The following is an 18,507-nucleotide window of genomic DNA, read 5'->3' on the forward strand; positions in this document are numbered from 1 at the left end:
AAGCCCTCTTCTTTCTCTATGAACAGTTGATTTTGGTTGACAACAAGAAGTGACACATGTTAGAAGTGACACGTTGGAGGTATCACATGTAAGAGTTGATATACAAATCTTTCTGTTATCCTAGTTTAACCCTTTCTGACCCCCCCCCCCTCCCCCACCCAGAGTTCTCCTCCTCCAACATGTGTGTCCACAAGGCCCTGCTGCTGCTGAGGGAGAAGGTGGATCTGGAGCACCAGTGTGGTTACATCACCATGCTCAACCCCAACAACAGGCACCGCAGGAGGGCCAGCGAGAGCTCCGACGGCAGGGGTGAGTGGAGGGTTGGGATTAGGGTTGCGACGGTCATAGAATTTTGGATGACGGTAAATGGCCAGCCAAATGACTGCAGTCTCCTGTCTTCAGTCAATATATATATATATACAATACCAGTCATAAGTTTGGACACACCTACTCATTCAAGGGTTTTTCTTTATTTTTTACTATTTTCTACATTGTAGAATAGTCAAGACATAAACTATGAAATAACACATATGGAATCATATAGTAACCAAAAAAGTGTTAACAAATCAAAATATATGATATATTTGAGATTAGCCACCCTTTGCCTTGATGACAGCTTTGCACACTCTTGGCATTCTCTCAACCAGCTTCATGAGGTAGTCACCTGGAATGCATTTCAATTAACAGGTGTGCCTTGTTAAAAGTATATTTCTGGAACTTCTTTCCATCTTAATGTGTTTGAGCCAATCAGTTGTGATGAGGTAGGGGTGGTATACAGAAGATAGCCCTATTTGGTTAAAGACCAAGTCCATATTATGGGAAGAACAGTTGAAATAAGCAAAGAGAAATGACAGTCCATCATTACTTTAAGACATGAAAGTCAGTCAAAACGGAACATTTCAAGAAGTTTCTTCAAGTGCAGTCACAAAAACCATGAAGTGCTACGATGAAACTGGCTCTCATGAAGACCGCCACAGAAAGGAATACCCAGAGAATAAGTTCATTAGAGTTACCAGCCTCAGATTGCATCCCAAATAAATGCTTCACAGAGTTCAAGTAGCAGACACATCTCAACATCAACTATTCAGAGGAGACTGCATGAATCAAATAAAATACAATTGTATTTGTCACATGCGCCAAATACAGCAGGTAGACCTGACAGTGAAATGCTGACTTACAAGCCCTTAACCAACAATGCTTTAAGAAGTTAAAAAAGTAAGTAAAAAATAGAAAATAAAAGTAACAAATAATCAGGCCTTCATGGTCGAATTGCTGCAAAGAAACCACTACGAAAGGACACCAATAATAAGAAGAGACTTGCTCGGGCCAAGAAACACGAGCAATGGACATTAGACTGGTGAAAATCTGTCCTTTGGTCTGATGAGGCCAAATTTGAGATTTTTGGTTCCAATCACCGTGTCTTTGTGAGACGCAGAGTAGGTGAACGGATGATCTCCGCATGTGTGGTTCCCACCGTGAAGCATGGAGGAAGAGGTGTGATGGTGCTTTGCTGGTGACACTGTCAGTGATTTATTTAGAATTCAAGGTGCTTAGTGGGACTATCATTTATTTTTCAACAGGACAATGACCAAACACACCTCCAGGCAGTGTAAGGGCTATTTGAGCAAGAAGGAGAGTGATGGAGTGCTGCATCAGATGACCTAGCCTCACCCGACCTCAACCAAATTGAGATTGCTTGGGATGAGTTGGACCGCAGTGAAGGAAAAGCAGCCAACAAGTGCTCAGCATATGTGGGAACTCCTTCAAGACTGTTGGAAATACATTCCAGGTGAATCTGGTTGAGGGAATGCCAAGAGTGTGCAAAGCTGTCATCAAGGCACAGGGTGGCTACTTTGAAGAATCTAAATTCTCAAATATATTTTAATTTATTTAACACTTTTTGGAAGATATAGAACCTACACTGTCTAGAACAAGGGACTGTTAGATAGACCACCATAGATATAGAACCTATACTGTCTGGAACAGGGGACCATAGATATAGAACCTATACTGTTTGGAACAGGGGACCATAGATATAGAACCTATACTGTCTGGAACAGGGGACCATAGATATAGAACCTATACTGTCTTGAACAGGGGACCATAGATATAGAACCTACACTGTTTGGAACAGGGGACCATAGATATAGAACCTATACTGTTTGGAACAGGGGACCATAGATATAGAACCTACACTCCATGTTCAGTTTATTAGGTACTGGGTCAGACCCCTCTTTGCCCGCAGAACAGCCTGAATCCTTCGGGGCATGGAAATGTTACCCAATATTGGTATCAAGAGATGTTTATCACCCCAAAATTGTCCGATGTTGGTGATGGCATGCCCACTGGAGCTGCTTCTTCTTGTTTTTAGCTGATAGGAGTGGAACCCGGTGTGGTTGTCTGCTGCAATAGCCGTGACAAGGACTGTACTGCGCCGTTACATGCCTGTTTGTGGGCCGCCTGATAGCTTGCACAAACCTTGCCATTCTTCTTGGACCTCTCTCATCAACAGGCTGTTTGTGCCCACATGACTGCCGCTGTATAATTTGTTTGTCACACCATTCTCTGTAAACCTTAGACACTATCGTGTGTGAAAAGCCCCGGCCATTTCTGAGATACTGGAACCAGCTCGCCTGGCACCAACAATCTACCACGCTCAAAGTTGCTTAGGTCACTGGATTTGCCCATTCTAACGTTCAATCGAGTAACTGAATGCCTCAATGCCGGTCTGCCTGCTTTATATAGCAATCCAAGGCCACGTGACTCACTGTAGGAACAAACCATTTTTGTGATGGTGTACCTAATAAACTGTTTACTGAGTATATAATGAGTGAAGATGGTGCTGACGTACATGGCAGGTCTGCTTCTAGCTCCTAAGCAACGTTGTAGGATATATATATATAATATATATATATATAGACTGCTCAAAAAAATAAAGGGAACACTTAAACAACACAATGTAACTCCAAGTCAATCACACTTCTGTGAAATCAAACTGTCCACTTAGGAAGCAACACTGATTGACAATACATTTCACATGCTGTTGTGCAAATGGAATAGACAACAGGTGGAAATTATAGGCAATTAGCAAGACACCCCCAATAAAGGAGTGGTTCTGCAGGTGGTGACCACAGACTACTACTGATGTTTTGGTCACTTTTGAATGCTGGCGGTGCTTTCACTCTAGTGGTAGCATGAGACGGAGTCTACAACCCACACAAGTGGCTCAGGGAGTGCAGCTCATCCAGGATGGTACATCATTGCGAGCTGTGGCAAGAAGGTTTGCTGTGTCTGTCAGCGTAGTGTCCAGAGCATGGAGGCGCTACCAGGAGACAGGCCAGTACATCAGGAGACGTGGAGGAGGCCGTAGGAGGGCAACAACCCAGCAGCAGGACCGCTACCTCCGCCTTTGTGCAAGGAGGAGCAGGAGGAGCACTGCCAGAGCCCTGCAAAATGACCTCCAGCAGGCCACAAATGTGCATGTGTCTGCTCAAACAGTCAGAAACAGACTCCATGAGGGTGGTATGAGGGCTGACGTCCACAGGTGGGGGTTGTGCTTACAGCCCAACACCGTGCAGGACGTTTGGCATTTGCCAGAGAACACCAAGATTGGCAAATTCGCCACTGGCGCCCTGTGCTCTTCACAGATGAAAGCAGGTTCACACTGAGCATATGTGACGACATGACAGAGTCATGACCGGTTTGGCGGTGGGTCAGTCATGGTGTGGGGTGGCATTTCTTTGGGGGGCCGCACAGCCCTCCATGTGCTCGCCAGAGGTAGCCTGACTGCCATTAGGTACCGAGATGAGATCCTCAGACCCCTTGTGAGACCATATGCTGGTGCGGTTGGCCGTGGGTTCCTCCTAATGCAAGACAATGCTAAACCTCATGTGGCTGGAGTGTGTCAGCAGTTCCTGCAAGAGGAAGGCATTGCTGCTATGGACTGGTCCGCCCGTTCCCCATTCCTGAATCCAGTTGAGCACATCTGGGACATCATGTCTCGCTCCATCCACCAAGGCCACGTTGCACCACAGACTGTCCAGGAATTGGCGGATGCTTTAGTCCAGGTCTGGGAGGAGATCCCTCAGGAGACCATCTGCCACCTCATCAGGAGCATGCCCAGGCGTTGTAGGGAGGTCATACAGGCACGTGGAGGCCACACACACTACTGAGCCTCATTTTGACTTGTTTTAAGGACATTACATTAAAGTTGGATCAGCCTGTAGTGTGGTTTTCCACTTTAATTTTGAGTGTGACTCCAAATCCAGGCCTCCATGGGTTGATAAATTTGATTTCCATTAATAATTTTTGTGTGATTTTGTTGTCAGCACATTCAACTATGTAAAGAAAAAAGTATTTAATAAGAATATTTCATTCATTCAGATCTAGGATGTGTTATTTTAGTGTTCCCTTTATTTTTTTGAGCATATAGTTTTTTGTGTTATTTCCAACATTATTAGCCCATAACGTTTTTTGTGTTATTACATACGGCCGGAAAGAACTTTTGGATATCAGTGCGGCGTTAAACCACTAGCATTACGACCAGAAATACGACTTTCCCAAATTGGGTCCTTTGTTCGTACCCTCCAGGGCAATTGAACTTGTCTTAGGAGGTGGAGGTGCACACCATCCACCGCGTCTGAGTATTTTACTCGCCAATGTTCAGTCCCTGGACAGTGAAGTAGACAGTGAAGTAGACGAGCTCAGGGCGAGGATCTCCTTCCAGAGTGACATCATGGATTGTAGCATACTCTGTTTTACGGAATAATGGCTCTCTCCGGATATACTGTCCCTATCCATACAGCCAGCTCGGTTCTCAGTACATCACACAGACAGGAATAAATAACTCTCTGGGAAGAATAAAGGTAAGTGTATGTTTCATGATTAACTACTCATGGTGTGACGTTGGTAACGTACAGAAACTCAAGTCCTTTTGTTCACCCGACCTAGAATACATTACAATCAAATGCCGTCAGTATTACCTCCCAAGAGAATTCTTGTAAATTCCCCCTAGAGCCGATACCATGACGGCCCTTAAGGAACTACCCTGGACTTTGTGCAAACTGGAGACGTGAACCACCACCGCATTTAACCATGGCAAGGTGCCTGGGAATATAGTTGATTACAAACAGTGCAGTTTGTTGTCCTTAAGCCATTTTGCCACAACTTTGGAAGTATGCTTGGGGTCATTGTCCATTTGGAAGAGCCATTTACGACCAAGCTTTAACTTGAGGCGTTGCTTCAATATATCCACATAATTTTCCTCCTCATGATGCCATCTATTTTGTGAAGTGCACCAGTCCCTCCTGCAGCAAAGCACCCACACAACATGATGCTGCCACCCCCGTGCTTCATGTTTGGGATGGTATTCTTCGGCTTGCAAGCCTCCTCCTTTTTCCTCCAAACATAACGATGATCATTATGGCCAAACAGTTTTATTTTTTTCATCAGATCAGAGGACATTTCTCCAAAAAGTACGATCTTTGTCCCCATGTGCAGTTGCAAACCGTAGTCTGGCTTTTTTATGGCGGTTTTAGAGCGGTGGCTTCTTCCTTGCTGAGCGGCCTTTCAGGTTATGTCGATATAGGACTTGTTTTACTTTGGCTATAGATACTTTTGTACCTGTTTCCTCCAGCATCTTCACAAGGTTCTTTGCTGTTGTTCTGGGATTGATTTGCACTTTTTGCACCAAAGTACGTTCATCTCTAGAAGAGTCTCCTTCCTGAGCGGTATTGCGGCTGCGTGGTCCCATGGTGTTAACACTTGCATACTATTGTTTGTACAGATGAACGTGGTACATTCATGCATTTGGAAATTGCTCCCAAGGATGAACCAGACTTGTGAATGTCTACAAAAAAAATTCTAAGGTCTTGGCTGATTATTTTTTATGAGGCACAGAGTTTGAAGGTAGGCTTTGACATACGTCCACTGGTACACCTCCAATTGACTCAAATGATGTCAATTAGCCTATCAGAAGCTTCTAAAGCCTTGACATCATTTTCATGGAATTTACCAAGTTGTTTAAAGGCACAGTCAACTTAGTGTATGTAAACTTCTGACCCACTGGAATTGTGATACAGTGAATTATAAGTGAAATAATCTGTCTGTAAGCAATTGTTGGAAAAATGACTTGTGTCATGCACATCGTAGATGTCCCAACCAACTTGCCAAAACTATAGTTCGTTAACAAGAAATTTGTGGAGTGTTTGAAAAACAAGTTTTATTGACTCCAACCTAAGTGTATGTCAACTTTCTGACTTCAACTGAATGTGGCAGGGTCAACAGACAATCATGGATTATAAACTACAATTTACGACTTCAAAAGGAAAACCAGCCATGTCGCAGACAAGGACGTCTTGCTCCCGGACAAGCTAAACACTTTCTTTCTTTTAGGATAACACAGTGCCATCGACAGTGCCATCGACGCGGCCCACTCCCATGGACTGTGGGCACTCGTTCTCCGAGGCCGACTTGATTAAGACATTTAAGCGTGTTAACCCTCGTAAGGCTGCTGGCCCAGACAGCATCCCTAGCTGCGTCCTCAGAGCATGCGCAGACCAGCTGGCTGGAGTGTTTACCGACATATTCAATCTCTCCCTATCCCAGTCTGTTGTCCCCACTTGCTTCAAGATGTCCACCATTGTTCCTGTACCCAAGGAAGCAAAAGTAACTGAACAGAGGGACTATTGTCCTGTGGCACCCACTTCTGTCATCATGAAGTGCTTTGAGAGGCTAGTCAAGGATCATATCACCGCCACCTTACCTGCCACCCTAGACCCACTTCAATTTCAATACCGCCTCAATAAATCCACAGACCATGCAATCGCCATTTCACTGCACTATTCCATCCTGGACAAGAGGAATACCTATGTAAGAATGCTGTTCATTGCCAACAGCTCAGCATTCAACACCACAGTACCCTTCAAGCTCATCATTTGGGTCTGATCCCCACCCTATGCAACTGGGTCCTTCTTGGAGACGGTAAAAACCTTAAAGTTCCTCGGGGGAACACGTCACTGACAATCTGAAATGGTCCACCCACACAGACAGTGTGGTGAAGAAGGCGCAACAAAGCCTCTTCAACCTCAGGAGGCTGAAAAAATACGTCTTGGTCCCTAAGACCCTCACAAACTTTTACAGATGCACTATTGAGAGCATCCCTTCTGGCTGTATCACCCACCGCCTGGTACAGCAACTGCACCGCCCTCAACCGCAGGGCTCTCCAGAGGGTCAACTGGGTTTCTAATCCTTATTTAACTAGGCAACTGGGTGGTGGATAACTATTGTCATATTGTCTATACAGGAGACAGTCATCTGGGAGGTGGGTTGGAGGCCAACAGCAGCACGGAGTCCTTTGAGCTGGTCACAGAGGACAACAATGGAGGAAAGCAAGCAGCAGAAGGTATAGGACAGTCTACTCAAACTAGGAGGCGATCTGAAATAGCACCCTATTCCCTATGTAGTGCACTGCTTTTGGAGAAGGAAAGCAAGCAGCAGAAGGAGACAGTGGGGCTACTCAAACTGGTGCTTTGTTCCAAGGTTCATACTACTAGTATACCACTTAGAATACAATAGTGACTATTCATCCCTTTGGAAGAGGCTTTTGAATCAGACATCAGGAACACCTTCCTAATAAGGAGTTGCACCCCCCTTCCCCCTATCTGTTTCTAACTGAGTGTCCACAACATTAGGAACACCTTCCTAATAAGGAGTTGCACCCCCCTTCCCCCTATCTGTTTCTATCTGAGTGTCCACAACATTAGGAACACCTTCCTAATAAGGAGTTGCACCCCCCTTCCCCCTATCTGTTTCTAACTGAGTGTCCACAACATTAGGAACACCTTCCTAATAAGGAGTTGCACCTCCCCCTATCTGTTTCTATCTGAGTGTCCACAACATTAGGAACACCTTCCTAATAAGGAGTTGCACCCCCCTTCCCCCATCTGTTTCTAACTGAGTGTCCACAACATTAGGAACACCTTCTTAATAAGGAGTTGCACCCCCCTTCCCCCTATCTGTTTCTATCTGAGTGTCCACAACATTAGGAACACCTTCCTAATAAGGAGTTACACCCCCCTTCCCCCTATCTGTTTCTAACTGAGTGTCCACAACATTAGGAACACCTTCCTAATAAGGAGTTGCACCCCCCTTCCCCCTATCTGTTTCTGAGTGTCCACAACATTAGGAACACCTTCCTAATAAGGAGTTGCATCCCCCTTCCCCCTATCTGTTTCTAACTGAGTGTCCACAACATTAGGAACACCTTCCTAATAAGGAGTTGCACCCCCCTTCCCCCTATCTGTTTCTATCTGAGTGTCCACAACATTAGGAACACCTTCCTAATAAGGAGTTGCATCCCCCTTCCCCCTATCTGTTTCTAACTGAGTGTCCACAACATTAGGAACACCTTCCTAATAAGTAGTTGCACCCCCCTTCCCCCTATCTGTTTCTAACTGAGTGTCCACAACATTAGGAACACCTTCCTAATAAGGAGTTTCACCCCCCTTCCCCCTATCTGTTTCTATCTGAGTGTCCACAACATTAGGAACACCTTCCTAATAAGTAGTTGCACCCCCCTTCCCCCTATCTGTTTCTGAGTGTCCACAACATTAGGAACACCTTCCTAATAAGGAGTTACACCCCCCTTCCCCCTATCTGTTTCTAACTGAGTGTCCACAACATTAGGAACACCTTCCTAATAAGGAGTTGCACCCCCTTCCCCCTATCTGTTTCTGAGTGTCCACAATATTAGGAACACCTTCCTAATAAGGAGTTGCACCCCCCCTTCCCCCTATCTGTTTCTAACTGAGTGTCCACAACATTAGGAACACCTTCCTAATAAGGAGTTGCACCCTCTTTTGCCATCAGAACATTCTCAATTCATCTGGGAATTGACTCTATAAGGCTGGATGTCCTTTGGGTGGTGGACCATTCTTGATACACACGGGGAAACTGTTGAATGTGAAAAACCCAGCAGCGTTGCAGTTCTTGACACAAACCGGTGCGCCTGGCACCTACTACCATACCCCGTTCAAAGGCACTTTAATCTGGTGTCTTGCCCATTCACCCTCTGAATGACACACAAACACAATCCATGTCTCAATTGTCCCCAGGCTTAAACATCCTTCTTTAACGTGTCTCCTCCCCTCCATCTACACTGATTGAAATGGATTTAAGTGACATCAATAAATTATCATAGCTTTCACCTGGATTCACCTGGTTAGTCTATGTCATGGAGGGAGTAGGTGTTCCTGATGTTTTGTCCACTCAGTGTACAGTATATATTGTTAATGTGTTTTTAGTAAGTCTGTGTCACTGAGATGTCAAAAGGGAATTTCCATCCTTGGTTTTATTCTAATCTATTCTTATACTCTCACGTTCCGTTCTGTGTCTTATCTCTCTTCTTGTCCCCGTTTGATGATGTAATGTTTTGTACCCCCTGCAGTGCCATTGACAGAAGATGAGTGGGTCCCTCTAGAGCTGTGCTTTGGGATGCCTCTCTTCAGCTCTGAGCTCAACCGCAAAATATGCCGAAAGATCGCCGCGCACGGCCTCTGTAGCAAAGACAGGTACTGGAAGAACAACATAAAGAGCCTGTCCTGGTTGGGAAATGGAAAAAGACTAGAGGTTTTGTTTTTGGGGGAGGCGGGGGGGTTTATCTTAAAAAGTGTCAACTTAAAAGAAGGATGAAGGTGTAATTCTTTGTTGTTTCAGCCTTCAAGACTTACTTCATTCCAGCCGAACACTGTCATTGAATGTTCTGAGTTTTGTTCAGTCGTTCCAGGTAAGAGCTGCTTTCTATTGTATTACACCTTGCTGCCACTTGAAGAGCTCTCAAATCAAACCAGCCAATCGGAACAGAACACTGTAAGTGGTCCAGTCTCATAAACCTGTTTCCATGCTGCCACCCCTCAAGCGCCCAGCCAGAACCCCTATAAACCTATGGCATGACCATGAGAGAAGCATCCTCTTTAGGAATCAGACACATAACACAGCAGCACATAGAGTGAAATAAAATAGAGAAAGAAATGAGATCATACTGAGGACATTAAGACTGCAAAAATAAACCAGACAACAGCAACCTGAATGATAATTATATCATCCTTATAACTGTCATCATCAAAACAAGTGATGCGCAAATATCTATATATCCATATACATATATCAATATACATATATACATATATCCATATATCCATATACATATATCAATATACATATATACATATATCAATATACATATATACATATATCAATATACATATATACATATAGCAATACACATATATCAATATCCATATAGCAATATACATATATACATATATCAATATACATATATCAATATGCATATATCAATATACATATATACATATATCAATATACATATATACATATATCAATATACATATATACATATAGCAATATACATATATCAATATACATATATACATATATCAATATACATATATACATATATCAATATACATATATAGATATATCAATATACATATATACATATATCCATATACATATATCAATATACATATATCAATATACATATATACATATATCAATATACATATACACATATATCAATATACATATATCAATATACATATATCAATATCCATATATCAATATACATATATCAATATACATATATACATATATCAATATACATATATCAATATACATATATCAATATACATATATCAATATACATATATACATATATCAATATACATATATCAATATACATATATCAATATACATATATCAATATACATATATCAATATACATATATCAATATACATATATCCATATATCAATATACATATATCAATATACATATATCAATATACATATATACATATATCAATATCCATATATCAATATACATATATCAATATACATATATCAATATACATATATCAATATCCATATAGCAATATCCATATAGCAATATACATATATACATATATCAATATACATATACACATATATCAATATACATATATCAATATCCATATAGCAATATACATATATACATATTTCAATATACATATATCAATATACATATACGCATATATCAATATACATATAGCAATATACATATACACATATATCAATATACATATATCAATATACATATATCAATATACATATACCAATACACATATATCAATATACATATATCAATATACATATACACATATATCAATATCCATATAGCAATATCCATATAGCAATATACATATACACATATATCAATATACATATATCAATATACATATACCAATACACATATATCAATATACATATATCAATATACATATACACATATATCAATATACATATATACATATATCAATATACATATACACATATATCAATATACATATATCAATATACATATATCAATATACATATATCAATATACATATATACATATATCAATATACATATATACATATATCAATATACATATATCAATATACATATATCAATATACATATATCAATATCCATATAGCAATATCCATATATACATATATCAATATACATATACACATATATCAATATCCATATAGCAATATACATATATACATATTTCAATATACATATATCAATATACATATACGCATATATCAATATACATATAGCAATATACATATACACATATATCAATATACATATATCAATATACATATATCAATATACATATACCAATACACATATATCAATATACATATACACATATATCAATATCCATATAGCAATATCCATATAGCAATATACATATACACATATATCAATATACATATATCAATATACATATACCAATACACATATATCAATATACATATATCAATATACATATATACATATATCAATATACATATACACATATATCAATATACATATATCAATATACATATATCAATATACATATATCAATATACATATATACATATATCAATATACATATATACATATATCAATATACATATATCAATATACATATATCAATATACATATATCAATATACATATATCAATATCCATATAGCAATATCCATATAGCAATATACATATATACATATATCAATATACATATACACATATATCAATATACATATATCAATATCCATATAGCAATATACATATATACATATTTCAATATACATACATCAATATACATATACGCATATATCAATATACATATAGCAATATACATATACACATATATCAATATACATATATCAATATACATATACCAATACACATATATCAATATACATATATCAATATACATATACACATATATCAATATACATATATACATATATCAATATACATATACACATATATCAATATACATATATCAATATACATATATCAATATACATATATCAATATACATATATACATATATCAATATACATATATACATATATCAATATACATATATCAATATACATATATACATATATCAATATACATATAGCAATATCCATATATCAATATCCATATACCAATACACATATATCAATATACATTTATCAATATACATATATACATATATCAATATACATATATACATATATCAATACACATATATCAATATACATATATCAATATATCAATATACATATATCAATATATCAATATACATATATACATATATCAATATACATATACACATATATCAATATACATATATCAATATCCATATAGCAATATACATATATACATATTTCAATATACATACATCAATATACATATACGCATATATCAATATACATATAGCAATATACATATACACATATATCAATATACATATATCAATATACATATACCAATACACATATATCAATATACATATATCAATATACATATACACATATATCAATATACATATATACATATATCAATATACATATACACATATATCAATATACATATATCAATATACATATATCAATATACATATATCAATATACATATATACATATATCAATATACATATATACATATATCAATATACATATATCAATATACATATATACATATATCAATATACATATAGCAATATCCATATATCAATATCCATATACCAATACACATATATCAATATACATTTATCAATATACATATATACATATATCAATATACATATATACATATATCAATACACATATATCAATATACATATATCAATATATCAATATACATATATCAATATATCAATATACATATATACATATATCAATATACATATACACATATATCAATATACATATATACATATATCAATATACATATATCAATATACATATAGCAATATACATATATCAATATACATATACACGTATATCAATATACATATATCAATATACATATATACATATATCAATATACATATATCAATATACATATACACATATATCAATATACATATATCAATATACATATAGCAATATACATATATTAATATACATATATCAATATACATATAGCAATATACATATATCAATATACATATATACATATATCAATATACATATATACATATATCAATATCCATATAGCAATATACATATAGCAATATACATATAGCAATATACATATATACATATATCAATATACATATATCAATATACATATATCAATATACATATATCAATATACATATAGCAATATACATATATCCACATCCACAATATCCATACAGTGGGGCAAAAAAGTATTTAGTCAGCCACCAATTGTGCAAGTTCTCCACTTAAAAAGATGAGAGAGGCCTGTAATTTTCATCATAGGTACACTTCAACTATGACAGACAAAATGAGAAAAAAAATCCAGAAAATCACATTGTAGGATTTTTTATGAATTTATTTGCAAATTATGGTGGAAAATAAGTATTTGGTCACCTACAAACAAGCAAGATTTCTGGCTCTCACAGACCTGTAACTTCTCCTTTAAGAGGCTCCTCTGTCCTCCATTCGTTACCTGTATTAATGGCACCTGTTATCAGTATAAAAGACACCTGTCCACAACCTCAAACAGTCACACTCCAAACTCCACTATGGCCAAGACCAAAGAGCTGTCAAAGGACACCAGAAACAAAATTGTAGACCTGCACCAGGCTGGGAAGACTGAATCTGCAATAGGTAAGCAGCTTGGTTTGAAGAAATCAACTGTGGAAGCAATTATTAGGAAATGGAAGACATACAAGACCACTGATAATCTCCCTTGATCTGGGGCTCCACGCAAGATCTCACCCCGTGGGGTCAAAATGATCACAAGAACGGTGAGCAAAAATCCCAGAACCACACGGGGGGGGACCTAGTGAATGACCTGCAGAGAGCTGGGACCAAAGTAACAAAGCCTACCATCAGCAAGGGCATTGAAGATGAAACGTGGCTGTGTCTTTCAGCATGACAATGATCCCAAACACACCGCGCGGGCAACGAAGGAGTGGCTTTGTAAGAAGCATTTTAAGGTCCTGGAGTGGCCTAGCCAGTCTCCAGATCTCAACCCCATAGAAAATCTTTGGAGGGAGTTGAAAGTCCGTGTTGCCCAGCAACAGCCCCAAAACATCACTGCTCTAGAGGAGATCTGCATGGAGGAATGGGCCAAAATACCAGCAACAGTGTGTGAAAACCGTTTGACCTCTGTCATCGCCAACAAAGGGTATATAACAAAGTATTGAGATAAACTTTTGTTATTGACCAAATATTGACTAGGTCCCCTGCCTCATCCGACAATTACAAAACAGAGTTCTTAATGTTCATTACTCACACCTTGCCTATTTGGCAAAACAGAAAATAGTCCCCATGTCATCCTTGTTATATTATTATTATGATAATATATTATATAGCATTACCAATATTTTTTGAGGAACCTGCAATAACTAGTGATGGGTATCTGATTTCTACATCACACCAGCTTTGAAAACAATACAGAATCCTCATTTATAGTCTCCCTTCACACTAATGGACAAATAGGGCCAAATAATAAGGAATCCCAGTATGCAGACCCGGTCATTCTAGTGATTTTGTTATTTATGTCCAGTCTAACTGTAGATCTATATCAAATATTATGCCAGGACATCCCCTTTTGCACCAGGGTCCCTGTTCCAACACTCAGGCTGTTACACAATGTGGACAAGGGGTGGAGAGAGAAAGATCTAGAGTAGACCAAACGAGTAAGATCAACATGTCCCGTCCCATGGGAAAGTACTTCCCATATATGCACTTTCTTTCATTTGATGGCATTGAGGAGAGCCATTCCCAGCATTTCATGACTACGGATGTGAGTGCTACAGGTCGGTAGTCATTTAGACAGGTTACCTTGGTGTTCTTGGGCACAGGGACTATGGTGGGTCTGCTTGAAACATGTAGTTATTACAGACTCAGTCAGGGGCAGGTTGAACATTTCAGCTAAGAAACTTGCCAGTTGTTCAGCGCATATTCTGAGTAGACACCTTGGTAATCCGTCTGGCCCTGCGGCCTTGTGAATGTTGACCTGTTTAAAGGTCTTACTCACATCGGCTACGGAGACCGTGGTCACACAGTGGTCTGGAACACTATAAAAAAAAAAAAATTTAAATAGAGAAAATCATAAAGGGGTCAAATACTTTTTCATGGCACTGTCCATGAAAGAGCTGGCTCATTAGTACTGGTAACATACTACATGAAAGAGCTGGCTCATTAGTACTGGTAATATACTACATGAAAGAGCTGGCTCATTAGTACTGGTAATATACTACATGAAAGAGCTGGCTCATTAGTACTGGTAACATACTACATGAAAGAGCTGGCTCATTAGTACTGGTAACATACTACATGAAAGAGCTGGCTCATTAGTACTGGTAACATACTACATGAAAGAGCTGGCTCATTAGGACTGGTAACATACTACATGAAAGAGCTGGCTCATTAGTACTCGTAATATACTACATGAAAGAGCTGGCTCATTAGGACTGGTAACATACTACATGAAAGAGCTGGCTCATTAGGACTGGTAACATACTACATGAAAGAGCTGGCTCATTAGGACTGGTAACATACTACATGAAAGAGCTGGCTCATTAGTACTGGTAATATACTACATGAAAGAGCTGGCTCATTAGTACTGGTAATATACTACATGAAAGAGCTGGCTCATTAGTACTGGTAACATACTACATGAAAGAGCTGGCTCATTAGTACTGGTAATATACTACATGAAAGAGCTGGCTCATTAGTACTGGTAATATACTACATGAAAGAGCTGGCTCATTAGGACTGGTAACATACTACATGAAAGAGCTGGCTCATTAGTACTGGTAACATACTACATGAAAGAGCTGGCTCATTAGTACTGGTAACATACTACATGAAAGAGCTGGCTCATTAGTACTGGTAATATACTACATGAAAGAGCTGGCTCATTAGTACTGGTAATATACTACATGAAAGAGCTGGCTCATTAGTACTGGTAATATACTACATGAAAGAGCTGGCTCATTAGTACTGGTAATATACTACATGAAAGAGCTGGCTCATTAGTACTGGTAACATACTACATGAAAGAGCTGGCTCATTAGTACTGGTAATATACTACATGAAAGAGCTGGCTCATTAGTACTGGTAACATACTACATGAAAGAGCTGGCTCATTAGGACTGGTAACATACTACATGAAAGAGCTGGCTCATTAGTACTGGTAACATACTACATGAAAGAGCTGGCTCATTAGTACTGGTAATATACTACATGAAAGAGCTGGCTCATTAGTACTGGTAACATACTACATGAAAGAGCTGGCTCATTAGTACTGGTAATATACTACATGAAAGAGCTGGCTCATTAGTACTGGTAACATACTACATGAAAGAGCTGGCTCATTAGGACTGGTAACATACTACATGAAAGAGCTGGCTCATTAGTACTGGTAATATACTACATGAAAGAGCTGGCTCATTAGTACTGGTAATATACTACATGAAAGAGCTGGCTCATTAGGACTGGTAACATACTACATGAAAGTACCTGTGTCGTGTTTTTAAATGTTTTGCAATGGAAAATGTACATTAGCGTTTCGTATTGGATAATTCCAGGTATTTCTTATTGGACAATTCCTGCCCTGTTTTATTCCGTTTTTTTTCCTTTTGGTGCCTAATGTACTGTGTTACAAACCAACTGACCTTTGACCCCTGACCTGTGTGTCCTATAGGATGGCAGCCAGGGTCAGCCCGACCCTGACAGTGGAGTGTCCGGTCCTCTCAGCCAGCCCCCGGCCGAGTCTGGTGTTCCGCTGCCCGCTCTCAACCTCATCTTCAAGGATGGACAGCTGAGGGAGTGGAGTGGACGAGCACCTCCACCCCTCCACATCTCAGCCCTGCAGAAAGACCAGACCTTATAGACCCCTCCACATCTCAGCCCTGCAGAAAGACCAGACCTTATAGACCCCTCCACATCTCAGCCCTGGAGAAAGACCCGGCCTTATAGAACATGTCACCTTATCTCAAACACTCATTCAACCACGTAACTATAACTTCCTGTCTCTGTCCTGCAAAACACCAGCCCACAGTAGCCCCACCCACCCTAAGCCATTCCCAAGACCTGATGGTGTTACTTTGGCGTGGCCATGAGGAGATTGTCTGTACTGGTCATTTACAGTGGTGATAGCTGGTGATGTCTAGACCCTTTAGGACAGTGGTTCCCAACCTTTTTTGGTTACTGTGCCACCAACTGAATTCTGCTCTGCCTGGAGTACCCCTGAAGTACCCCGTCATGAGGATTTTACCATTAGGCCTGTGGTCTCACAAGTCTTCTCAAGTAACCCCTGTGGATAGACCAAATACCCCCAGGGGTCCTAGTACCCCTGGTTGGGAACCACTGTATCAGGGCATCCAGAAAACATAGGAAACTATCAAAAGTATTGACAACGCTGTAATATTGAGTCCATAGAGTTCAATAGAAGTTCCCTTTAAAGTCTATGTTCAATGGTTAATACATTTGCTGAATAATATACAAAAATTCCTAAATAACTGTATTTTTTTGCTGACCTCAGTAGGTGTTTTTGATGGACTAATAAGCCTGGAATGGTTTGACTAGTTAGTGTCTGTAGAGCAGGCATGGTCAACCCATTGATTTTGTTAGTCACTCTCATTCAGATATATTAAAAACTGCAAACATTTCTCCCCACCCTAAAAATGTGTGGAATTGCAGTAAATTTGTTAGAAAATCTTGCGTGGGTACGCTGACCCTCGAGCCTCTTCGACCCTGCATGATGGGTACGCTGACCCTCGAGCCACTTCGGCCCTGCATGATGGGAACGCTGACCCTCGAGCCACTTCGGCCCTGCATGATGGGAACGCTGACCCTCGAGCCACTTCGTCCCTGTATGATGGGTACGCTGACCCTCGAGCCACTTCGTCCCTGCATGATGGGAACGCTGACCCTCGAGCCACTTCGGCCCTGCATGATGGGTACGCTGACCCTCGAGCCACTTCGACCCT

General features: G+C 39.1%; 1 protein-coding gene across 2 annotated transcripts in view; it reads left to right on the top strand.

Annotated features, from left to right (window-relative positions):
- The window catches only part of fam91a1 (family with sequence similarity 91 member A1), a 137,424-nt gene extending 119,385 nt beyond the window's left edge, over positions 1-18,039 (top strand). For both annotated transcript variants that reach the window (XM_090228520.1, XM_090228521.1), the window contains 5 exons: positions 163-309; positions 7,304-7,402; positions 9,446-9,569; positions 9,715-9,784; positions 17,220-18,039. In XM_090228520.1, coding sequence (XP_090084646.1) covers positions 163-309; positions 7,304-7,402; positions 9,446-9,569; positions 9,715-9,784; positions 17,220-17,408 — 629 coding nt within the window. In that variant the 3' untranslated portion in view covers positions 17,409-18,039. The remainder of the gene's footprint in view (positions 1-162; positions 310-7,303; positions 7,403-9,445; positions 9,570-9,714; positions 9,785-17,219) is intronic.
- Positions 18,040-18,507: the final 468 nt, after the last annotated feature.

The sequence above is a fragment of the Oncorhynchus mykiss genome, chromosome 30, assembly GCF_057628025.1.
Source record: "Oncorhynchus mykiss isolate SJ-2025 chromosome 30, ASM5762802v1, whole genome shotgun sequence".
Taxonomy (NCBI): domain Eukaryota; kingdom Metazoa; phylum Chordata; class Actinopteri; order Salmoniformes; family Salmonidae; genus Oncorhynchus; species Oncorhynchus mykiss.